Genomic DNA, 26,804 nt, shown 5'->3' on the forward strand with positions numbered 1-26,804 from the left:
CGCACCCCTCAGCCAGTGAATGCACTGCTGCGCCACCACTGGAGGGAGGGTGTAATTACAGCAGGGACGAGTTTACATTGGCAGTTGCCATTATAAATGTGGACACAGGAATTTACAGTGAAAATATAAAAATTAGGGTAGAATGAGAGTGTTTAAAATGGACATTAATTTCATGCCCTGGTCCAATTATTCCCCACCCTCCAACTTCACTTCATTTAAAGGTGTCTGGTCTTGACTCCCTATGTGTCGCACCATGGTCGACCAACTAGTCTTATATACTTCCACAAGATCACCTCTCACACCTTCTTTCGAGGCTGAGAAGTCCAAATCCAGACCGTTGACACTAGTGATCAGTCTGGTGGCTCTTCTCTGCAAGCCTCCAATGTTTCAGTGTCTCCCTTGTATCTCAGTGAGAAGAACTGGACATGGTGTTATGGTGAGACCTGACCAAAGCACTATATTTTTAAAATCAGGACTTCCTCTGACTTGTATTCTACTGTTTTGGCTGTAAAGGTCAACATTCTATTGGTTTTGGTGATTGCTGATCTCCATTGGTTGGACATGTTGAGCATTTAGAATACTAAACTTCATCCATAGCTATTTCAACACTATTCACGCAGTACATGGGTCGCCCAATTTTCCTTCCTTATATGTTTTTAAAATCATTTGCCATTGTTCTGCCCACTTACATATTTTCTCGAGCGGATACTGGAATTTCTAATCTGCCTCCCCATATTCCACTGCCCCTCTTAGTTTAGTATCATCTGCAAATTTGATCAATTTGCATTGGGTTTCTGAATTCAATTTACATTAAGTTAGAAACAGTAATGCTCCCAACAGCGATCCCTCGGGCACTCCAATGTAACTCCTCTAGTGAGTACAGTTCTCTACCCTGCCGCCACTTTTTATCCATGTCTAAGATTAATCCAAAATTCCCACAGCTTGCATTTGTCAAATGCCTTCTGCAAGTCGAGGTACCACATGTTTTACCCTAAGCATCCACATTTTACTTACTATTCTTTTTAAAAAATCCTATTTACAAAGTGTAGTGTATGTGCCTTTAAGAGCCCCCTGTGTACTGTAATGCCAGTAATGGCCACTCGGGCTATATAAGCCTGTATATTGTGTTGTATCAGTTAGTTCACCTCCAGACTTTGTTCAGTAAACACCTGTGAAACCTACTCCTGCCTTCCGTGTCTCTATTAACACACGGATACAACACAAAGTTCCTTCATTTTATTCTGCAAATAGAAGAGGGTATGCACAGAGGTGATGGCACCTTCCCAATGGGGCAACCATATTAGATTATCTTGGCCTCAGCTCCCTTCCCAGGTATTCATTATTTATTAATATCCATTTAAAAGCTGTCTTAATAACAGGTGTTAAGCCCTTATCCACAGTTGTTGTGTTCCACATTTCAATACGAACTTTTTCTTTAGCTCCAGAAATATCAGATTACATGAACATGTACTGGTTCCCTCTGCATCAGGAGGAGCAGGGTATGGATAGGAAATAAACATCATTTTACACACGTGCAAGCGCAGGAGATGCAACATCTGCCCTTTTAGCTTCTCCCTTCCCACTGTCCAGGGCCCCAAACACTCCTTCCAGGTGAAACAGCGATTTACTTGTACTTCTTGCAATTTAGTATACTGTATTCGCTGCTCACGATGCGGTCTCCTCTACACTGGGGAGACCAAACGCAGATTGGGTGACCGCTTTGCGGAACACCTCCGTTCAGTCCGTAAGGGTGGCCCCGAGCTTCCGGTCGCCTGTCACTTTAATTCTCCGCTCCACTTCCACTGTGACCTCACCGTCCGCGGCCTCTTACACTGTTCCAATGAAGCTTAACGTAAGCTCGAGGAACAGCACCTCATCTTTCGATTAGGCACTTTAGAGCCTTCTGGACTCCACATCGAGTTCAACAATTTCAGACCAGAACCTCAGTCCCTATCAGTTTTTTTCTCTCTCTCACATGGCAGCTGTTGATGATTCTGCCATTGCCATTTACACTTCATCTAGAGCCATCTTTTGTTTCTTACCTTGTCCCATTACCATCTCCTTTTGCCTTGCACCATCATCCCTTTTGTCTCTTAATCTCTCCTGCCTTCCATCCTATCACAGACCTTCCCTTTTGTTCTTTCCCCCCCTCCCCCCTCTCCCTGTCCCTACACTTGCTTAAAAACCTGTTACGTCGCCAATTTTTCCCAGTTCTGATGAAGGGTCATCGACCAGAAACGTTAACTCTGTTTCTCGCTCTACAGATGCTGTCTGGCCTGCTGAGTATTTCCAGCATTTTCTGTTTTTATTCCAGATTTCCAGCATCCACAGTAATTTACTTTTGTATAATTTTGCACTATTTTTATTTTGATATTTCTGCAGCTGTCCTTTTGCCAACAGTACTGACGACCGATAATCGGATAAAGTTTTTGGAAAGTACCTATACTGACGATTTAGTGTCAGTGCAATAACATTTGTTTTTACATTTCTGCATAATGTATAATGCTAACCCATCACAGTCTCTGCTTGAACTGAAACCCGAGGATCATTTTTTCTGTAATTCGCAGAACTTATAAATTTTAAACAAAAAAAAAGTGTTAGAAAAGAAAATCTGTTTAATGAAAAGGCCAGCATTATTTTGATCAGGTTAAAGTAAACTCTTGGTGCTTACTATAAACCACCACTTGTGTTTGCACAAGTTTGTGACATTCACAGGCAAACTAGAATAGGAAGGGATTTGTAGAACAAAATGACTTGATATCAAAAATTAGAATGAACCCATCACCTGGAGTTTTACATAGAAATTACAAGATGGAAACAGGCGGTCCCAGCCTAACCAATGTGTTGGTGCTTATCCTCCACACTAGCAGTAGTCGTAATCCCATATACCTGCCCTGTTCCCATACCGCTTTATCCTCCTTTCCTTCAACTATCGAGCTAACTTATTCTTAAATGTTGACATAATTTCTGCTTCAATCACCTGCTCAGGTAGTGCATTCCAGCCTCACAACTTGATGTAAAAAAGAAATCTCCTCTCTGTCCCAAGTCTCTTACCTTTAATCTTATATCTATGTCCCCTTGTTCTAGACCCCTCAATCATTGAAAACAGTTTGTTTATATCTACCTCTGTCACATTGCTTCATAATTTTAAACACCTCTAACAAATCACCCTTAATCCCCTCTGTTCAAATAATGATGACTGGCTGAGAATGTTCTTTCATACTATACATCCAGGAACACAAAAGAGGAAAGGAAAGATATTCATTAGTAACCAAAGAAACCCTCCTATTAGCAGTTTTCTGCATCACGATTAGTCTTAGTCCCTTTTCATCCATTTGCCGCCTCTAAGCAATCTGCACGAACGTGTAACATCAAACTTCCAACATCATTTAATCTAAATTATTTGTTGCATTTCAATCACTTAGTCACACAGCATTAAATATAATGAATTCCCATCCACACTGTCAAAAATGGTTCAGTTCTGAATGAAGTCAACTATAAGTCAGATTGTAGCATGAAGCTTACTGCGTTTAGTGAAGGTGCAGGAACTCTGTAGCTCTCCCAGTCATGGCTCACCTGTGGAGAGAGACTGGTCAGATGTCCTTTGCTGCCAATCTCTGTGGTACGGGTGAGGTTTATTTGAAGATGTTTTTATTTTTAATAATTTAGAATTTTAAAACCTTCAAGAACTCAGGGAAAACTCAAGCATTTAATCAGAACCAAATGGGGCAAATGGTGTCAAAAATATTAAGTGCAAAAATACAGGGCAATGGATTCCTCTTTGCAGTCCAAATGATTGGAAGAGACACAGAACACAAAGCAAAAGATTCCACTGTTGAGGATAGCGACAAATTCTTGCTGGCTCTTCTGAATGGTTCTACATTTGGGAAAGTTGGGAAATAAAACAAATGACTCGAATGATGCAGCAAATTTACAACAACAACGGCATTTATACACTGACCTAGAAATTCACTTTGGGGCGGCCAGCTCGCTCGCGCCCAAAAGTTAGCGCTGGGCGGGGAGCCATTAGCGATCGTCAGATAGTCAGTGTTTGCGCCCCAATTCGGAACCGGGCGCTATACCAGGGTGTGCCCGCCTCCGCTTGGGGCGCTGACACTGAATTTCAGCGCTCTTGGCGCCGCTGCGCCAGCCGCTGCGGAGCGGCAGGCTGCGGTACTGCAGGCCTCCTCCTTCTCTTAAGGGGGAGCTGCCTGCAACGGGGAGATCGCCGCTGGAGTGTGCCGGCAAATGAGCCCGGCACCACGGAGAAGTGCCGGGTTCGCGGAAAGCAGCCGGCAATGCCGCGGGGGGGGGGGGGGGGGGTGGAGGAGGCCGGGGAAGGAGGTGCGGGCAGGCAGCCGCCGAAAAAGCGGCCGGCCGCACCTTCCCCTTTAAAGCGCCCCACTAAGGCTACAGCACGGCCCCGTTTTCTGGTCGCTGTTTGCGGCCGCTTCGGAGGAGGCGGCCGCTACTAAATATGGGGATCGGGCCGGTTTCGGGGCGGAACCGGGGCACTGCACACACCGATGACGTCATCGGTGCCGGCGCAGCGCTAACGGCTACCGCCGCCAATACCGCTGCGCTGAATATCAGCGCAAACTCATTTTTGGCGCAGAAGCCCTCTTTAGGCGGTAACTGGCCGCAAAGCTGGCAGCGCCTTAATGAATTTCTAGGCCACTGTCTTTAGTGTAAAAAGTGTCCAAAGGTACTTTACACATGGAAATTGAGTAATGCCAAGGTGGCTAATGGTGGGACAAATGGAGGGAGGGAGCAGAGTCAGAGAACCAAAGGTTGCAGGGGATGTAAGGCTAAAGGAGGTTGCAGAGATGGAGAGGGGCAAAGCCCTGGAGGGATGTGAAGACAAGGAGCTCAAATTTGGCGGGTAGGGAGCCAGTCAAGCCCATGAAGATAGGGTACTGAGTGAGTGGGACAACATATAGGCAACCATGTTTTGGTCAAGTTGGAGTTTGTGGAGGGTGAAAGATGGGAGGCCAGAAAGGAAGGTGTTGGAGAAATTGAGTCTAGAGGTGTCAAAACGTGAATAAAGGTTGGAGGCAAGCAGTGTTGCACAGGTTAGGATGTGTGTTTAAAGCTCAGTTCTGGGTCGGACAAGGTTTTGCATGTTCCAGTTTTGATCAGACAGTTTCTAGTTTAATCGCCGGTCTGTACTACTAGAATGGTTTAGATCGTCAGTCTGTCATTATCACAACATACAAATTTATGCAAACACGTGTGTTGCATCACAATATGCATCAGTGGTTTTCTTTAACCTGATCAAAATGCTAGCCTCTTCATAAAACATTGTTTTTTTTAAAACTTTGTAAATGCTGCATATTATTTACAGCAAGAATGATTCTGACTTTTTCCAATACAAGCACGGGCTGTGATGGGTTAGGATTATAAAAGTAAAAGTTATTTCTCACAAATGCTCTCCCATCATTGCAATCGATTATCAACTGCCAGTACTGTTGGTGAGAGAACTGCTGTATGTTGGTGTAATCTGCAGTTGGGCTCAGAATCTCTGGATTAGAAAGAGGAAAATCAGCTGGGTCCCCACTCCCGAGCCAGTGACCCATGTTGGAAGCATGTGTGCATGGAGTTTGGGTGAGGACAGGTCGAGTTAGGTGGTGGTGTCCATGATCAAACAGTAAGCTGACAAAATGCTCATGCATGAATAATGGTCTCTTGGTCAGGCCCCGAACACCTGACCCCCATTGGGCGGCACTCCGACAAGTTAATCAGTCAGAAGAGGAAAGAAAATTGGCAAAAAGAAAACCCCCAAATGACCCAGTAGCAGCTCACATTAAAAAGTAAGGCACTGCACTACTGGACAATGTAACCCAGACGATGCTGCCTTGTTCCATGTTTTTCAACAACGCTCTGATTTATTTGTGGGTAAACCAATGCATCTCACCATTTATTCTTTATACTAGAAGCTCTCCTGTGGTGTTGGCCACAAAAACTCAGGACAATGCAAATTTCCCTCAACCTGCATTAGTGATGTTCCCGCTCGCGCACTGTCATCTCTGGAGTCCCCCCAAGCATCTATCCTTGGCCCCCACCTATTTCTCATCTGCATGCTGCCCCTCGGCGACATCATCCGAAAACACATCATGTTCCACATGTATGCTGACGACACCCAGCTCTACCTCACCACCACCTCTCTCTCGACATCTCCACAGCCTCTAATTTATCACGCTGCTTATCCGATATCCAGTACTGGTTGATCAGAAATTTCCTCCAATTAAATTTTGGAAAGACTGAAGCCATTGTCTTCGGTCCCCGCCACAAACTCCGTTCCCTAGCCACCGACTCCGTCTCTCTCCCTGGTCACTGTCTGAGGGTGAACCAGACTGTTCGCAACTTTGATGTCCTACTTGACCCTGAGCTGAGCTTCTGACTCCATATCATCTCCATCACCAAGACCGCCTACTTCCACCTCCATAACATCTCCCGTCTCCGCCTGTGCCTCAGCTCATCTGCTGCTGAAACCCTCATCCATGTCTTTATTACCTCCAGACGCGACTCTTCCAATGCACTCCTGGCCAGCCTCTGTAAACTTGAGCTCATCCAAAACTCTGCTGCCAGTATCCTAATGCGCACCAAGTCCTGTTTACCCATCACCCTGTGCTTGCTGACCTACACTGGCTCTCTGTCCAACAATACCTCCATTTAAAATTCTCATCCTTGTTTTCAAATCCCTCCATGGCCTCGTTCCTTCCTATCTCTGTACTCTCCTCCAGCCCTACAACCCTCCGAGATCTCTGCGCTCCTAGATTTTCATTGCTCCACCATTGGTGGCTGTGCCTTCAGCTACCGAGGCCCAAAGCTCTAGAATTCCCTCCCTAAACCTCTCTATCTCTGCCTTTACGACACACCTTAAAACCTACCTCTTTGACCAAGCTTTTAGCCACCTGTCCTAATATCTACATTTGGGGCTTGGTATCAAATTTTGTTTGATAAAGCTCCTGTGAAGCGCCTTGGGATGTTTTATTTCATTAAAGGCGCTATATAAATGCAGGTTGTTACTGTTGTAGGAATAAGTATGGGGATCTGCAGCTCCTGTAGCTTATGAGGCTCCATCTAATGGTAGAAAGGAGTAGTGCAAGACTGTATAAGTCGCAGAATGGTGATTATCAAATAGGGAGTGTGCAACATACATATAAAATGTAGTTTATTATAGAAACTAAACTACTAAACTTACTACTAAAGAAAAAATACAGTTTTAGATTTAATAAAAAAACTGAAGCCAGATAACCACAGCAGACCAATAACTTCTTTGGGAATGAGGCAAAAGGAGAATTCGTAATTAACAGCAACAAGACATGATTTGTACAAATATAAAGAGGCTTCTTATATTTCAGTGTACTTTCCGAGCTGTAACTGAAAAGGCAGTTTTATGGCCTACAGGAGAGCCAGGGCATCCATGGAGACAGGCTTTTCACCTCCATGATTTTATTTTATCTATCAGAGATTGTGGGGGGAAACAGCCCCAAACACCTTTAGCAAACTGGTGAAACAGTTTTTCCCCTAACAATCTTTAATTTATAGTGTTTTTAATATTCATTTCAATTCTGTAAGAATATAAATTGTATCCGGAGGAAATAATTAAAAACGCAAAATTGTTGAAATATATTGCACAAATAGTTTAAACCCAAACTAGAAAAATCAGTGCCTGTATAAATAAGCAGGTACATTATATTGTATTCAAAACTTTAACGTCACTGCCCTGCATATAGCTATAGAACATCACTGCAATAAAGATACTTTAGCACAACTGCTAAACAGGAATATATGCCATAGGCATGTTCACATTTGACAAAGCTTCTTTCAACAAACAGTGCACAGCTTATTTTTTTATTTGCAGAATTCAAACTTTCAATAAAATTGATCAGAAAAATTTAGCCGTGCATTTTATAATTTATTCAACATTGACCATGTCTGACTGTCTGAAAAATAATCCAAAGATCCGGGGATACTGATGAGATCACAGTGCTCAATGGCATTGCCAGGACTGCATACTTATAACAAGAAAATCCAATGACGCTCTGTCCTGCAAACCACCTACCTCCCCTCCCCACCCCACCCCACCCCCACCCCAGTACAGTTCATCCATTTTTATTGGCATTCTTATCACATTTAAGAGCTAATTTGCTCTGGCCAGACTTATGCGTCAGTTTACACTGTACAGAAATAGTGTGTGTGTGTGTGTGTGTGTGTGTGTGTGTGTGTGTGTGTGTGTGTGTGTGTGTGTGTCTTCAGTTGTGATTTTCTGGCCACGGACCTTCGTGGATGTTGAGAAGAGGTTCATAAAGGGACAAACCTCGGGCGCAGACTGCCTATGCCAAGAAAGAAAATGGTGGCCTGCGGTGGCTCTATACATTTATTACTGCCACAGGGAAAGAAATGCAGCAGATTGCACTCGGCCCCACTGGCAGCATGAGCTCTGGCTCACTTATATCGGGGTGCTGCTGCTGAAGGCAGTGCTGTAATATAAACGGAGCATTTATCCATGTTTTTGTTTCACTTATAGACCATTTTTTAATTTTTCATACAATCATAGAAAGATTACGACACAGAAGGAAGCCATTCGGCCCATTGTGTCCGTGCCGGTCGGAAAAGAGCTATCCCGCCTAATCCCACTTTCCAGCACTTGGTCCGTATCCTTGTAGGTTACAGCACTTCACGGGCACATCCAAGTACTTTTTAAATGTGATGAGCATTTCTGCCTCTACCACCCTTTCGGGCAGTGAGTTCCAGACCCCCACCACCCTCTGGGTGAAAACGTTTTTCCTCATCTCCCAGCTAATCCTTCTACCAACTACTTTAAATCTATGCCCCCTGGTTATTGATCTCTCTGCTAAGGGAAATAGGTCCTTCCTATTCACACTATCTAGGCCCCTCATAATTTTATACACCTCAATTAAATCTCCCCAAAGCCTCCTCTGTTCCAAGGAAAACAACCCCAGCCTATCCAATCTTTCCTCATAGCTAAAGTTTTCCAGTCCTGGCAACATCCTCGTAAATCTCCTCTGCACCCCTTCTAGTGCAATCACATCCTTCCTGTAACGTGGTGACCAGAACTGCACGCAGTACTCTGCCTCCTTTGGCCATCTTTTACTCTTCTGCCTCCTAAAGTGTCCAGCTACTCATACGTAAGATTTACTGCTGGTAGGACATAATAAAGTGACTCAATGCCTCAGTGTTTGCATTACATTCTATTCCACATTCAATATGTAAGCCAGATAACCCCATGAGACAGGGAATCCCATTTTACAGGATTCTGCAGCCTCTAACCCACATCTCACATATCACATAAATCGCTTTCTTCATGGTCGAGCTGTAGCTTCCTTTTGTTTAAAGAAGCGTAAAAAAAGAATGATACAAATTCCTGAAGAGACAGGTCGTCTAGAAGGGGCTTGTGAACAAGATCTAGGCGACATGGAGGAAGGAGCAAGTGGTGAAAGGTGTGGAGACCAAAGTTACAAAGTCTACACGCAGCAGAACACAAAAGGGTCAATTCAAAAATCACACTCCAAACTTATTGCAACCCCCCTTGACAGCGTAGTGCTGGAGGGCTTGCTACACACATTCTGGCCATTTCCCCAACTCTAACTGTTCTGGATGGAGATTTGAGCATCATACTGGTAAACTAGCTTGTTAATTCACTGAAACCTAAAAAGTGCCTGCAGGATCCCACCGCAAAATAGGCATCCCTGCCCCAACACACAGCCTAGCACATCTCTCACTGCGAGTAGCAAGAGGACCCGTGCACCTGCTGGTGAAGAGTTAGCCCATCATCTCTGACAAATATGTGGACAAAGCACCTATGGGAAAATTGTCCATTTGAATGGTGAAGCATGGCATCTGACAAAATACTAGGCCACCATGGTCCCATTCCTGGTGGCTCATTGAACTTAATGTCTCAATGCTCCACTGCCACTTAGTGCCTCAATGCCTCCCACAGGATTAGTGCTGACCAGTATAACTGGAGTGAAGAATCACAACCCAACCCCACCAACGCACAACACCTATCCAAAAACACCAAGTCCAACACCTCCTGGAACACAGCTAACAAACCACCTGAACCCCCTCAATACACTGCACTGCCCAGGCATGTAAAACACTTGGGAGGAAAAAACTGCATGTGACAATAGATGAAAATAGTCTGATTCCGCAAACACTGTGGACACAATGTACAACAACCCAACCGAGTAAGTTAATGTTTGAAAAATGTGGCTCCCGTCTCTCCCCAGTAACTTTTTATTGGAACACAATAAAAGAAAAATCCTCTACTCTTTAAAAAATATCTTGGCAAATGAACAGTCAAATTTAAAGCAAGAAAACATTTCTTTCATATGGGAGAGCTCTTCCTTTCTCTCTAGGATGAATGCTTTCCAAGGGTGTAAACAGATTTACATATTTGGTCCTGAGTGGCCAGGTTGGTGCTATCAGCAAAGCTTCCTTTCCGGCATTTCCCACTGGAGTGAAAGCATACAGGAATCCTCCAGGCAGGGAACAGAAACACCATCAAGAGTTAGGAGCTTGCAGTATTAATTGCTGGAGTCGAAATTCTTCAGAATTTTGTTTTTTCCTACGACAAACAGACCCACTTCTGATTCTTTATTAATTATGGTTTTCTCCGGGTGCTCCGGTTTCCTCCCACACTCCAAAGATGTGCGGGTTAGGTTGATTGGCTATGATAAATTGACCCTTAGTGTTAGGGGGATTAAATACGTGGGGTTACAGGGATCGGGTGGGATGTGTGTCGGTGCAGGCTCGATGGGCCGGAATGGCCTCTATCTGCACTGTGGGGTTTCTGTGATTCTGTGATTAGATGGCACAATAGGAGCAGAGACAACAAGGGGAGACTCCAGTTGTACGTAATGCACTGTACAATTCCTCGGAAAGAGCAGCAGTTATTCGGGAATCCCAATATGACCATTGGAAACAGAAGTCCTGTCTCACTAACTTGGTAGAATTTATTTTTTTTGAAGAGGTCACAAAGTTGGTGCAGGATGGTAGCCAAGTGGATATTGTGTATCTCAATTTCCAGAAAGCCTTCAGTAAAATGCCCCCACGTGAGGCTATTAAGTAAGGTTTGTGCTACAGGATTAGAGAGCAAATTTTAAGCTGGATAGCGAATTGGTTGAATTCTTGTCCGCAGAGCGTAGTAATTAATAGAAGCAGGTCCGCATGGGGTCCCATCACAGGTGGAATCCTGTGGGGATCCTATTGGGATTGTTGCTCTTCACCATCTTTATTAATGAAGACAGTCTACCACCACTGCTTGTATCCGAGTCACGGTCCTATACAGAACCGCTAGCCTGATCATACAAGAAATCCCAGTAACAGAAAATATCATTGGGCTTTTCAAGCCTGCTCCTTTCACAGGTCACACAAAATCTACCCTAATGATTGCAACTAAATAACTTATTCACCTGAGGGAAAGTTCTGCAAAAAGTTTCCCTGACCACAAATGAAAATTGCCTAAAATTCCTTAATGCCTAGCTACGTAATTCAAACCTACATAGAATAAATATACAGCACAGAAACAAGCCATGTAGCCCAACTAGTCGGTGCTAACCCAGCCAATGGCTTTTCATTTCCAAGGCCCCAGTAACACAGGAACCATTAAAACCATGGATTATTTCATCAAATTTGTCTATAAAATATCCACAATTCCATCCTGACCAGATGTTGTGCAGGGTGGACTCAGGCATAAATTCAACCAGTCTCGTCTATTTCACTGGTCTTAATAGCTTTGGACTGTACTCAGACCAGGAGCACAAGGTGGGACCTGGATCACATGGGTGGGTTTTTGATAGGGTGATCCGAACACCTGCTAATGTGGAACCGTCACTAGCCTGCCCCAAAACAGACAGTAATTCAGAGCAAACTCCAGGCCAGGGTTTCTCTTCAACCTGCCAAACACGCTTGAGGAGATACAGACTTTATAGAGCAGAGATGTTGAAAAGTGCGATTATTAAGGCAGAGATTTCTTAAGAATTCAAACTCCTATCCTAGCTTTTCGCCCAGTGCAGCTCAATTGCAATTGCCACATTGAAAAGCCAAATGGATCTGCTTATAATGCAGGATTCCTCTCTTCGACTAGGTACAGTGTGGTCCCCAATCTCCTGCCCCAGGGGAGAATCTCTTGTGCATCTTTAACAGAGTTTAACAGGCTTGTGCTGTTTGTTGATAAGATGCCTGAAGTAGTTTATCCTGCATTTACGAATTTTATAGGTCATTGTGCCTCATGAGGACAGCAAAGCCCTTGAGAACTTGTCTCTAGATGCAGTCCCCAGCAAATCAGAGAAACATTTATAGTATAAGAGAAGACTGTGCGTGTAATAATCTGAATACAGCTATACTAGCCCCCTGCCAGGGTATGCTCACCAGCCAATTGTTCAAAGCTGGATCATAGCCCTCCTGATGAAAATATGGCCGTTACCATTTGCTGAAGACCTTGGATACCACGGCCAGGCAAAGAACAGCAATGATGCACGGCAATATACATTTACCCGGAATCCTACAAATTTTCTGCTCTTCTTGCCCACAGTCATGTGAAAGCTGCTGTGCATCACTTAGCAAGCATTTGTTACTAAATTAAGTTTATTCAGCATATCTGTACCCTTTCCCTCCCATGTGCAATTTAATATTGTAAGAAATCACACAACACCAGGTTATAGTCCAATAGCTTTATTTGAAATCACAAGCTTTCGGAGCGCTGCTCCTTCTTCAGGTGAAGTGGAGAAATGCATAAAGACACAGCTTATATAGTCAGAGAATCATGTCAGATGTTTACAGGTAACCTTTCCAACTGCCATTTATCACACCTCGGCAGAGAGATAATCACAGCAGTCAAAGGTGTGAATGGTGTCCAAACAGGTCAGTCAGGGAAACATTACATCAAAGAACAATGAGGTGGGGTCACAAGGGGTCAAATATTGCAGATGCTGGGGTCTGTATGAAAAACAAAAAAAGACAAAAAACATTTTTTTTTTTTTTTTTGGCTGGAAATCACAGCAGGTCCAGCCGCATCTGTGTAGAGAGAACAAGCCAATGTCGACTCGAGTCTGGATGACCCTGCATCAGGTGGGGTTACATGTAGCGTGACATGAACCCAAGATCTCGGTTAAGGCCGTCCTCATGGGTGCGGAACTTGGCTATCAGTTTCTGCTCGACGATTTTGCGTTGTCGTGTGTCTCGAAGGCCACCTTGGAGAATGCTTACCCGAAGATCGGAGGCTGAATGTCCTTGACTGCTGAAGTGTTCCCCGACTGGGAGGGAACACTCCTGCCTGGTGATTGTTGCGCGGTGTCCGTTCATCCGTTGTCGCAGTGTCTGCATGGTCTCGCCGATGTACCATGCTCCGGGGCATCCTTTCCTGCAACGTATGAGGTAGACAACGTTGGCCAAGTCACATGAGTATGTACCATGTACCTGGTGGGTGGTGTCCTCACGTGTGATGATGGTATCTGTGTTGATGATCTGGCATGTCTTGCAGAGGTTGCTGTGGCAGGGTTGTGTGGTGTCGTGGTCGCTGTTCTCCTGGAAGTTGGGTAATTTGCTGCGAACGATGGTCTGTTTGAGGTTAGGCGGCTGTTTGAAAGCGAGTAGTGGAGGTGTGGGGATGGCCTTAGCGAGGTGTTCGTCGTCATCGATGACATGTTGAAGGCTGCGAAGAACATGGCGTAGTTTCTCCGCTCCGGGGAAGTACTGGACGACGAAGGGTACTCTGTTGGTTGTGTCCCGTGTTTGTCTTCTGAGGAGGTCTATGCGATTTTTCGCTGTGGCCCGTCAGAACTGTCGATCGACGAGTCGAGCGTCATATCCCGTTCTTACAAGGGCGTCTTTCAGTGTCTGTAGGTGTCCATCGCGTTCCTCCTCGTCTGAGCAGATCCTGTGTATTCGCAGGGCTTGTCCATAGGGGATGGCTTCTTTAACGTGGTTAGGGTGGAAGCTGGAGAAGTGAAGCATCGTGAGGTTGTCCGTGGGCTTGCGGTAGAGTGAAGTGCTGAGGTGTCCGTCTTTGATGGAGATTCGTGTGTCCAGGAATGAGACTGATTCTGAGGAGTAGTCCATGGTGAGTTTGATGGTGGGATGGAACTTGTTGATGTTATCGTGTAGTCTTTTCAGTGATTCTTCGCCGTGGGTCCATAGGAAGAAAATGTCGTCGATGTATCTGGTGTATAGCGTTGGTTGGAGATCCTGTGCAGCGAAGAAGTCTTGCTCGAACTTGTGCATGAAGATGTTTGCGTATTGGGGTGCGAATTTGGTCCCCATGGCTGTTCCGTGTGTTTGGGTAAAGAACTGGTTGTCGTCATCGTGGGGGATACACGATGACGGCATCGCTGCGACAGCCTCAGTACTCAACACCAACAACAGCCAATCTCCAGACGCCATCCTACAACTCATCCGCTTCATCCTTGACCACAATGTCTTCACCTGCGAATACACAGGATCTGCTCAGACGAGGAGGAACGCGATGGACACCTACAGACACTGAAAGACGCCCTTGTAAGAACGGGATATGACGCTCGACTCGTCGATCGACAGTTCTGACGGGCCACAGCGAAAAATCGCATAGACCTCCTCAGAAGACAAACACGGGACACAACCAACAGAGTACCCTTCGTCGTCCAGTACTTCCCCGGAGCGGAGAAACTACGCCATGTTCTTCGCAGCCTTCAACATGTCATCGATGATGACGAACACCTCGCTAAGGCCATCCCCACACCTCCACTACTCGCTTTCAAACAGCCGCCTAACCTCAAACAGACCATCGTTCGCAGCAAATTACCCAGCTTCCAGGAGAACAGCGACCACGACACCACACAACCCTGCCACAGCAACCTCTGCAAGACATGCCAGATCATCAACACAGATACCATCATCACACGTGAGGACACCACCCACCAGGTACATGGTACATACTCATGTGACTCGGCCAACGTTGTCTACCTCATACGTTGCAGGAAAGGATGCCCCGGAGTATGGTACATCGGCGAGACCATGCAGACACTGCGACAACGGATGAACGGACACCGCGCAACAATCACCAGGCAGGAGTGTTCCCTCCCAGTCGGGGAACACTTCAGCAGTCAAGGACATTCAGCCTCCGATCTTCGGGTAAGCATTCTCCAAGGTGGCCTTCGAGACACACGACAACGCAAAATCGTCGAGCAGAAACTGATAGCCAAGTTCCGCACCCATGAGGACGGCCTTAACCGAGATCTTGGGTTCATGTCACGCTACATGTAACCCCACCTGATGCAGGGTCATCCAGACTCGAGTCGACATTGGCTTGTTCTCTCTACACAGATGCGGCTGGACCTGCTGTGATTTCCAGCCAAAAAAAAAAAAAAAAATGTTTTTTGTCTGTTTTTTTGTTTTTCATACAGACCCCAGCATCTGCAATATTTGACCCCTTGTGACCCCACCTCATTGTTCTTTGATGTAATGTTTCCCTGACTGACCTGTTTGGACACCATTCACACCTTTGACTGCTGTGATTATCTCTCTGCCGAGGTGTGATAAATGGCAGTTGGAAAGGTTACCTGTAAACATCTGACATGATTCTCTGACTATATAAGCTGTGTCTTTATGCATTTCTCCACTTCACCTGAAGAAGGAGCAGCGCTCCGAAAGCTTGTGATTTCAAATAAAGCTGTTGGACTATAACCTGGTGTTGTGTGATTTCTTACATTTGTCCACCCCAGTCCAACTCCGGCATCTCCACACCAATTTAATATTGGATGGCTCGAAAGCGGGTCACTGTGAAGCCGTAGCATTTTTGTACAGCTAGGGTGGAAGAGATTTCTAGTGTGCCATTCTATGCTTCAATTTGGTCCATGTCCCAGAGATTCTTGGCTTCCCTAAGCAACTCATGTGTGCCAGTGAAAGGGCATTTTTTGGCCTGTTCATATTTTGTGAAAATGTATTCTATATAATCCTCAAATCGGCTAGAGTTAACAGAGGGCAAATCAATCAACTTGGCCTGGATATCAGGTATTTATGTTTCATGTACCGACAATCTTCAATCCAAGCATCGAAAGAGGAAGACTTCAATTGGCTTACTCTCCCTCATGCAACTCCCTCCAGGCTGGTGTTACCTTGTGGGAGTTGGAATAGGAAAGCTAGACCACACTACTTTTTTTTAAATACTGTGTCCTAAATAATGACAAAGGTGTCGCTTGGATAGCCTGAAGTTAATCTTACTACAAAGCAAGTTTTTCCACAGAAATTTAAGAGAGCGTGTTTTGGATTCCCTGACACTAAACACACAAAATTGCAACAGCCTAAAGGTAACTTAAATATACTATTCAACAGCATCAGTAACCTGGGACCTAAGCAGCTATTGTATGAGAGTGAATATTACCAAAGTATTGAAGGTCAGCAATCAAAGCAATGTGTGTTGCAGCCATCCTGAATATCAGTCTATTCTGATTATCAGTCTATTGCCACAATCACCAGGATCTCTTCAATTATAAAACTAGGACTGTCCACTTGACAATTCTCCTGTAACAACAATCAGTGCTAAACACCAACAATGGGGCAGAGGAAGAGGTCTAAATCATATTCCACGCAGCTTTGAAATGCTGCGTGATGGGGTAGATTGTAGAATAACTAACAGCAATACTGTAGCTAAAATCTAACAGAAATGCAATCCAAAACTAAATCTATACTGGCTGCAAATTCTGAAATGTAAAATACTGATATCAAATGATTTCATTTTCTCAATTGGGTCTATCTATTACAGTTGCCTCAGCATTAAAGAAATCTTTCATCCACATCATCAGGTTTAGCTATCATTAATTTTGTAGAATATTATGAATCAGGAAACTGTCAAGAAGTTTACTTTAAAACATAATGCAGCTTTATGTCCTGCCATTGGTCGTCTAAGTGTGCACATAAGGGGGTACCTGATGCTTTTCCCCCTCCCCCTCCTTCATTGTTGTCTTCTATTTTTGTCTTTTTTCTGTAACCTACCAATTCTTTCTAAAATCAATCTCCATTAATTCCAGTAGGGGTCACTGCATTGTAATCACAAGATCGATCCAGAATAAGACTTACACTCCCCCAGTACATCGCCCAAGTGACTCTTCAACGAGTCTATGGTCCCCCAGATTGTCCAGTCTTTCCTCGTAGCTCAACCTCATGGCTCTTCTCTGCATCATCTCCACAGTTTCAACGTTTCCACATGTGCCTTGGTGACCAAAGCTGAGGCGCAGTAGTCAAAGTGCAGCCTGACCAGAAAATGTGCAGTCTTACCATGACATCTTCTGATGTATACACTACTGACCTAACAATATAAATGAAGCATTCTACTTGCTTTGTTAATTGCTACCCCATAGTGAATTGACACGTTTAATGCCAAATCTACTATCACACCATGATCCCCGTTTGCTTCACTTTTAGCAATTTCTACATCACCACAATGTACTGGTGACATTGTTTTTCCCTGTCAAAGCCCATTTGTTTGTATTGAATTTCAACGACCACGGATTTGCCCAATTGCAAATTTTATCCAACTCCTTTCGTAGCCCCTGCCTGCTTTGTCTGTCGTTACAGCCTTCCGCAAATTTGATCGGTTTGCTTTGGATTTCTGTATCTAAGTCTTTACTGCAGTTGGGGCACCAGCAGTGAGCCCTGGAGCACTCCACTCAGCACCTCCCTGCCCCCACCTTGACATCACTTCCCTAACAAGTACCTGCCCTTTCCTTTCTTTCAGCCACATCCACATCCCTTATCCACACCCAGGTTTTATCTCGATTTCCCCCTGCTTTCAAGCTTCAGTAACAGTCTTTCATGAGGAACTAGATCGAAGGCTGTTTGGAAATTAAGTACATCAAGACATAGACTTAACCACTGTCCACTTGGAATGTTAACTTCTTCAAACAAGTCTAGGACGTTCGTCAGGCAGGGTCTTCCCCTTTCAAAGCCATGTTGGCCACTTTTTATTAGATTATTCACATACACACTCTCTTCAATACTGCCCCCCACCACAATGATCAACTCTATTACCTTACTAAGTATAAATATCAGCAGCGGGAAGCCTGCCCCTTGTTCCCCAACTCAGAGGTGCTGATGTAGATTGTAACATCACTACTGTCCCTTCACCTCCCCCTCCCTTGCCCTGGCTGAGATCAATTAACTCAGCACAGCCCAAGAAGCAAACCTGCAATCTTCCTGGTCTGTATAGCTCAGGTATGCACGGCACAAATTTGCTGCGCCATCAGGAAGACCCTTACCTGCTTTTTGTTTCACCACTTTCCTGTTTTTCCACTGTCCTTTTAAGAGGTTTTAATAAGGGGTGGAAAGGCACAAGAGAGAAGGCAAATGCACAGAGAACAGGGGCTCCCACCTCCCAGAAGAAGGCTGAGATAGCACACTGGTGAGTGCTACCCGGTCTGGGCTTGGTGCTCACTGAGGAAACTCTTTCAGACTGAGGGAGGGGGGTGAGGGGGCGGGAGTAGATGAAGAGGAGGAAGGGCTGTGGAAGCACTGATAGAACCCAACCTCCCCTCTACTTATTACTTATTCATAAATATCTGACCACAAACAAAAATATTAACATTCTTACACTTAAGAGGAAGTATCGTATCAATATATAATTACTGGAAAATATTGGTTCTTTCAACATCGTGTGTGTTTAATTCATAGCTTCTCAGAGATGCAAAAAAAAAATCATTTTTTTCAGTTCGCATAACTAATCTTATTTCAGCAATATATTATTAATATACTTCAATTATACTGTAATACATCAAAAAATGATGAACATACCTTGGCATAATCAGCTTGTTTTCCATTTACTTTAGCCTAAAAACAGAGACAAACTGGTAAGTGATAAGTATTTTGCACCAATGACGCAACTGGAAATTATTTCATGAACTAAAATACGGTCTACTAACTAATTTTGCTTTAATTCATTGATCATCATAGCCTAAATAACAACAGAAAACGCTATCGGATCATCATAGCCTGTTCTCTTAAATACATTTTTTTTGCATTATTTAAGATACCGTACCGTAGCCTAGGTTTTCCGATTGTAACGCTGACAGGAGCCCATTCATTTTAAATTGGTTCCGGTAGGCATTATGATCGGAAAACCTAGGCCATTTGCTCAACGTAGCTATGGTTCTAATGATTAATGGACTATATATTTGGTCAATACGAGCAACTTTACTTTTTTCAACTCAACAAGTCACATTCTTGTGTCAAGATTCATGCTCACAAATGTTTAGCCACCAAAATGTTGGTCACAGTCACGGCCAACTTCAGAAGTGGAACTATGGAATCATCAAGTTTCAGCTTCTACGTCTCCTAGTTCTTATAAAAGACTAACTAATTCCAATAGCTTTATTTCGAATGCATTATGGTCACTGACTACACCAGTCTCTTATGCATTCTTCTTCTCTTTGGCTCACTACTGGTGGCAAAGTTTTCAGCCACCTGGGTCTACTCTGTGGAATTGCCTCGCTACACCCCTCCACATCTTCCTCCTCCTCCTTTAAAAACCTCCTCAAAACCCATCTCTTTGAACAAGCTTTTGGTCGCTGCTCCTAATCTTTCCTTTCCTGGCTCAGCCTTCGTTTTCCAGCTGCTTATCTGTGAAGTGCCTTGGGACGTTCGTAAGGTGCTAATAGAAATACAAGTTATTGTTGTTTAATTAAATTTCATCTGGACTTGAATCGCTTGGATTGAATGGGCAATAAAAGTATAATCCTGGTTTACAGAAACAGCATTCTAAGATCCATCTTCTGCTATTTGGAGATTATTAAATACAAACTCTGTGAATTGTGTAGGTTTTGCTGTACAGAACATTCCTGTGTTGAAAGGAACGTTTATATTCAGCTGGCGTTGAGTCCCCACTGCACCCACCCATTCATCGCCACCCTTCTTTCTTCAATCAAGGGCAGGACCGGCTGAGCAGCTGCAGACTTCTGCACAGCTGCTGTCAATATCGCTCGATGAAGGGAGGGCAGGTGGACCACTTCTGCAGGGTAGAAATGATTCGGTCAATTCTCCCCTCCCCTTTTCTCTCCCCCAACCTCAAAAAAATGATGAAGCTTTTAGCCACTGTGGCCTAGCTGATAATTAGTGAACTATGCTTAGCCAGAGCACTTCAGTTTTTAGTATTTGTTTCACTGGGAATTGAACATAGGACTCTCTGGTGGGGAATCCAATTCTGTACAGCTCGAACTACTGACAATTTTAAAAGTCACTCTTCTAAACTATGAATGAAGCTGGCTGCACATCTCCGTAGTAAACAAGTACCGCCCACTGCCCATGAACATTTAATACACAGCTTTTTATCTATATTATAAATTATTTTTTGTTGTAATTTGAATTTTTTTTATATAGGGAAATTAAGCGCAGTTGGAATCCAGTCCTGATCAGTGGGACATCTCTGTCAATAAGAGTCCCATTTGAAATGGGTTTCTCCGTGCGTACATGTACAAAACTCTCTACAGTTCAGCAAAAACTAAATCTCATTCAAGCTGTAAAGATGTGAGAAAATGGGAACTTATGTTGGTGCAAGTATTGAGCATGCTTTTCTAGTTGGGGTGAAGACATGTTACTGGAGCTTTTACTCTGCATTAGGCCTCATTATACCTGGTCTGAGAGAACTTGATGCTGACAGTTAGTGCCAAAGAATGAAGAACAAAGGAACTGTATTTATACAGCACCTTTCATTTTCTCAGTAATGAATTACTTTTAAAATGAAGTCGTTGTTACATAGGGAAATGTGGCAGCCATTTTACACACAGCAAGGTTCCACAAAGAGTAATAAAATGAACAAAGTTAATTGATTTTGGTGGTGTCGGTTGAGGAATAAATCTTGGCCAACACACTGGGAAAGTTCCTCCACTCTTTTTTGAACAGTGCTGTGGGATCTTCTACGTCCACCTGAACAGACAGATACACCTAGGTTTAACATATCATCCGAAAGACAGAACCTTTTTAAAAAAAAATCATTTATGGGATGTGGGCATCGCTGGCTAGGCCTGCATTTAGTGCCCATCCCTAATTGCCCTTGAGGAGATGGTGGTGAGCCGCCTTCTTGAACCACTGCAGTCCATATGGTGTAGGTACACCCACAATGCTGTTAGGAAGGGAGTTCCAGGATTTTGGCCCAGCGACAGTGAAGGAACGGCGATACAGGTCCAAGTCAGGATGGTGTGTGGCTTGGAGGGGAACCTGTAGGCGGTGATGTTCCCATGCATCTGCTGCCCTTGTCCTTCTAAGTGGTAGAGGTCGCGGGTTTGGAAGGTGCTGTTGAAGAGCTTTGGCGAGTTGCTGCAGTGCATCTTGTAGATGGTACACACTGCAGCCACAGTGCGCCGGTGGTGGAGGGAGTGACTGTTGAAGGTGGTGGATGGAGTGCCAATCAAGCGGGCTGCTTTATCCTGAATGGTGTCGAGCTTCTTGAGTGTTGTTGGAGCTGCACTCATCCAGGCAAGAGGAGAGTATTCCATCACACTCCTGACTTGTGCCTTGTAGATGGTGGAAAGGCTTTGGGGAGTCAGGAGGTGAGACACTCGCCGCAGAATTCCCAGCCTCTGGCCTGCTCTTGTAGCCACAGTATTTATATGGCTGGTCCAGTTCAGTTTCTGATCAATGGTAACCCCCAGGATGTTGATAGTGGGGAATTCAGCGATGGTAATGCCATTGAATGTCAAGGGGAGATGGTTAGAGTCTCGCTTGTTGGAGATGGTCATTGCCTGGCACTTGTGTGGTGCGAATGTTACTTGCCACTTGTCAGCCCAAGTCTGAATGTTGTCCAGATCTTGCTGCATATGGACACGGACTGCGTCAGTATCTGACGAGTCTCGAATGGTGCTGAACAGTGTGCAATCATCAGCGAACATCCCCACTTCTGACCTTATGATGGAGGGAAGGTCATTGATGAAACAGCTGAAGATGGTTGGGCCTAGGACACTGCCCTGAGGAACTCCTGCAGTGATGTCATGTGATTGAGATGAATGACCTCCAACAACCACAGCCAACTTCCTTTGTGCTAGGTATGATTCCAACCAATGGAGAGTTTTCCCCTTGATTCCCATTGACTTCAGTTTTGCTAGGGCTCCTTGATGCCACACTCGATCAAATGCTGCCTTGATGTCAAGGGCAGTCACTCTCGCCTCACCTCTTGAGTTCAGCTCTTTTGTCCATGTTTGGACCAAGGCTGTAATGAGGTCAGGAACTGAGTGGCCCTGGCGGAACCCAAACTGGGCGTCAGTTAGCAGGTTATTGCTGAGTAAGTGCCGCTTGATAACACTGTCGGCGACACCTTCCATCACTTTGCTGATGATTGAGAGTAGACTGATGGGACGGTAATTGGCCGGATCGGATTTGTCCTGCTTTTTGTAGACAGGACATACTTGGGCAATTTTCCACATTGCCGGGTAGATGCCAGTGTTGTAGCTGTACTGGAACAGCTTGGCTAGGGGCGCAGCTAGTTCTGGAGCACAAGTCTTCAGTACTATTGCCGGAATGTTGTCAGGGCCCATAGCCTTTGCAGTATCCAGTGTCTTCAGCCGTTTCTTGACATCACATGGAGTGAATTGAATGGGCTGAAGACTGGCATCTGTGATGCTGGGGACCTCAGGAGGAGGCCGAGATGGATCATCCACTCGGCACTTCTGGCTGAAGATGATTGCAAACGCTTCAGCTTTGTCATTTGCACTCACGTGCTGGGCTCCACCATCATTGAGGATGGGGATATTTTTGGAGCCTCCTCCTCCTGTTAACTGTTTAATTGTCCACCACCACTCACCACTATCATCCGAAAGACAGAACCTCCAACAATACAGCACACCCTCAGCACTACGCTGAAGCATCAGCTTCGATTATGGGGTGAAGCATGAAAGGTAAATAAGTGTTCCATATTCCATGACACGGCACAAGCACCCCTTGACCATGACGCAAAATGCATTGCATTTTTTTTTAAAAACAGATGACGCGTATTTAAATTAGTTTCCATTGTTTGATTTTTTTTTAGTAGCTCTTCCTTATGGGAAACGCAAAAAGCATAATATCATTTAAAACAGTTAAAAGGATAGTGAAATGGTACAACAGCCTGGAATTCATTCAAACAAAACAGCTGTCATTTACCTTACTGTTTATTAACATGCAGCGAAAACACAACACTGAAAACTGCCATAACACTTTGGCTTAATAAGTATACATAGAATTAAGTTGTAACTCTGAACATGCAATTAACCTGGTGTTCTGGGTATACATCACCAAACTAATTACCCTAAAATGCCATGCTGTTATTTTACAATTTGAGTTGCATTTTATTGGTATGAAAGTATTTATACAACATGCATCTTTGACTGCGCAGCATATCTTTGACATTCCCTATGCGATGGAACCCAGTTATCTTAGACATGTATATTATGAAAAATCTCACGTTTGAGACTCCAGAACTACTTTTCTCTTGCAGATAAAAGTATGTGTCATTGTGCTGTTCTAGGACCACACTGAACAGAACAGAAACCGGTCTCAACTCAATTCCTACTAGCTGCAAGCTCCTAGATTGGCAATCTCAGTCTGAAAGGCCATAAGGATATTGGTGTGGGAAATGGAAATGCCATCCTGCAAGTGCTCTTCTGACGTCAGAGAGAGAAAGGCATTTAAATATCTCCCATCTGGCCATTCTATATCTGATCTGAATGTGGTTGATGCGGACAGCTGGTGCCCAAAATGGACCACGAGTTGGGCTCCCCAGCACCAACAATGATCACTTTGATGAGCACCAAACTATATATAAATTTAAGGGGGACACAAAAAAAATAACACAAGATAGATGGTTTCCTTCATTCTTCAAATTTAGTTCAACTGCCTTATACAAATACATAGAATAACCTGCATTTATATAGCACCTTTAGTATAGTAAATGTCCCAAGGCACTTTCAAGAAGCAGAACGGACCTGAGCAGTAGCACGCAAAGAATTAAGGGAGGTATCTCAAGACATAGTCAGAGGTAAGGGTTGACGATGCTTTTGAGGTGGGAATAGAGGTAGCAAGGCAGGGGTATTTTATTGAGAGTTCCAAAGCGTAGGGCCCAGACTGCTGAAGGTTTTCCCACCAATGATGGAGTGGAGGTAGAAGAGAGGAGGAGAGAACACAAAGAAGACCAGAATCAGAAGAACAAAGGCTGAGCACTGGCACATAGGGCTCAAGGAGGTTGCAGAGGTAGAGTGGGCGAGGCCATGGAGGGATCTGTAAATGAGGACAAGGATTAAGTGTGAAATGTATTGAGAGACTGGGAGCCAGTGGAGGCTGGCAAAGACAGGATCAGTAGGGGAGATGGATTAAGTGCAGGATAGGATTAAGAATCTGGCACCTTGTAATAGTCAATCGATCATGTGGTCTTCACTAAGCCCCTGGTTCTGATACCACATCTCAGTGTTTTTGACAGAAACCGATGCAACAAATCAGAAAGCACATTAAAGGAGCAGCTCTCCGGTGTTTCAAGCCAGAGGGAGTAACTGAGGGGTCGGCGGATGGCTGGTTGGTACGGGAAGCCTGATTGGTACGGGAAGGCTGATTGGTACGGGAAGGTTGATTGGTACGGGAAGGCTGATTGGTACGGGAAGGCTGATTGGTACGGGAAGGCTGATTGGTACGGGAAGGCTGATTGGTACGGGAAGGTTGATTGGTACGGGAAGGTTGATTGGTACGGGAAGGCTGATTGGTACGGGAAGGTTGATTGGTACGGGAAGGCTGATTGGTACGGGAAGGTTGATTGGTACGGGAAGGCTGATTGGTACGGGAAGGTTGATTGGTACGGGAAGGCTGATTGGTACGGGAAGGCTGATTGGTACGGGAAGGTTGATTGGTACGGGAAGGCTGATTGGTACGGGAAGGCTGATTGGTACGGGAAGGCTGATTGGTACGGGAAGGCTGATTGGTACGGGAAGGTTGATTGGTACGGGAAGGCTGATTGGTACGGGAAGGTTGATTGGTACGGGAAGGCTGATTGGTACGGGAAGGCTGATTGGTACGGGAAGGTTGATTGGTACGGGAAGGCTGATTGGTACGGGAAGGTTGATTGGTACGGGAAGGCTGATTGGTACGGGAAGGCTGATTGGTACGGGAAGGTTGATTGGTACGGGAAGGCTGATTGGTACGGGAAGGTTGATTGGTACGGGAAGGCTGATTGGTACGGGAAGGTTGATTGGTACGGGAAGGCTGATTGGTACGGGAAGGCGGATTGGTACGGGAAGGCGGATTGGTACGGGAAGGCTGATTGGTACGGGAAGGCTGATTGGTACGGGAAGGCTGATTGGTACGGGAAGGCTGATTGGTACGGGAAGGCTGATTGGTACGGGAAGGCTGATTGGTACGGGAAGGCTGATTGGTACGGGAAGGCTGATTGGTACGGGAAGGCTGATTGGTACGGGAAGGCTGATTGGTACGGGAAGGCTGATTGGTACGGGAAGGTTGATTGGTACGGGAAGGCTGATTGGTACGGGAAGGCTGATTGGTACGGGAAGGCTGATTGGTACGGGAAGGCTGATTGGTACGGGAAGGCTGATTGGTACGGGAAGGCTGATTGGTACGGGAAGGCTGATTGGTACGGGAAGGCTGATTGGTACGGGAAGGCTGATTGGTATGGGAAGGCTGAGCTACTTTTAAAGAATGAAGAGCGTACCAAAGGAAAGCAACTTAAGGTTCTTCCTCACTCATTTAACTGCCAGATAGAAATGAATGTTAAACTGGTACAGAAGGCAGTGGCGGTAAGTAATAATATAATGTTAGGCCAATTAGGAGTACAAAAACATCAAAGAATCAGTTGTTTCGTCATCAGGTGAAGATAAAAATGCTTTGTAGCTGCCTTGCAGATAAAGTTGAGAGAAACTGGTTGCATTTTCACCAATGAACTAACAACAGAGAAACAAAAGTAAGCCTTTACTTTGCCTAGTAGTTTTCAATCGGTAGCATAAAGAAATACATTTTGTTATTCATGTCGTAACATGTAGCTTGGTGATGGGGCCATACAGTGTGCAACCAAATTACATAACTGCATAGGTTGGCGTGCATTGTTTTTGGTAGAAGGTCGATATTAAATTAGTGGTGTTCTTGCTCCTGTTCCGCCATTCAATGAGACTATGGCTGATCTGTAACTTAACTCCATCCACCTGCCTTGGCTCCGTATCCTTTTATACCCTTGGCTAGCAAAAATCTAGCGATCTCAGATTTAAAATTATTAATTGAACTAGAATCTACAACAACAACTTGCATTTATATAACACCTCTAACATAGTAAAGTGCTTCACATGAGTGTTATCAAACAAAATTTGACACCGAGCTACATGATGAGATATTAGGACAGGTGACCAAAAATGTAGTCAAAGAGGTAGGCTTTAAGGAAGAGGGGTTTAGGTAAAGAGGCGGAGAGGTTTAGGGAGGGAATTCCAGAGCTTAGGGCCGAAGCAGCTGAAGGCACAGCAGCCAATGATGGAGCAATTAAAATCGGGTATGCGCAAGCGGCCAGAATTGGAGGAGTGCAGAGATCTTGGAGGGCTGGAGGAGGTAACAGAGATAGGGAGGGGTGAGGCCATGCAGAGATTTGAAAACAAGAATGAGAATTTTAAAATCAGGGCGTTGCTGGACCGGGAGCCAATGTAGGTCAGCGAGCAGATGATGGGTAAAGGGGACTTGGAGCGAGTTAGGATATGGGCAGCAGAGTTTGGGATGAGTTTAAGATTATGGAGGATAAAAGATGTGAGGTCAGCCAGGAGAGCGTTGGAATAGTCAAGCCTAGAGGTAACAAAGGCACGAAT

At 44.7% G+C, this 26,804-nt stretch overlaps 1 protein-coding gene across 3 annotated transcripts in view; it reads right to left on the minus strand.

The window, feature by feature from the left end:
• pdss2 (prenyl (decaprenyl) diphosphate synthase, subunit 2) overlaps window positions 1–26,804 on the minus strand; it is a 284,488-nt gene that overhangs the window by 7,788 nt on the left and 249,896 nt on the right. For 2 of the 3 annotated variants that reach the window (XM_085997756.1, XM_085997753.1), the window contains one exon: window positions 18,790–18,825. The exons of the other annotated variant lie outside the window; for it this stretch is intronic. In XM_085997756.1, the coding sequence (XP_085853882.1) occupies window positions 18,790–18,825 (36 nt within the window). The remainder of the gene's footprint in view (window positions 1–18,789; window positions 18,826–26,804) is intronic. 3 annotated transcript variants of the gene reach the window in all.

Source organism: Somniosus microcephalus, chromosome 9 (genome assembly GCF_052327205.1).
Source record: "Somniosus microcephalus isolate GS21.2 chromosome 9, FLI_Smic_1.0, whole genome shotgun sequence".
Lineage (NCBI taxonomy): Eukaryota > Metazoa > Chordata > Chondrichthyes > Squaliformes > Somniosidae > Somniosus > Somniosus microcephalus.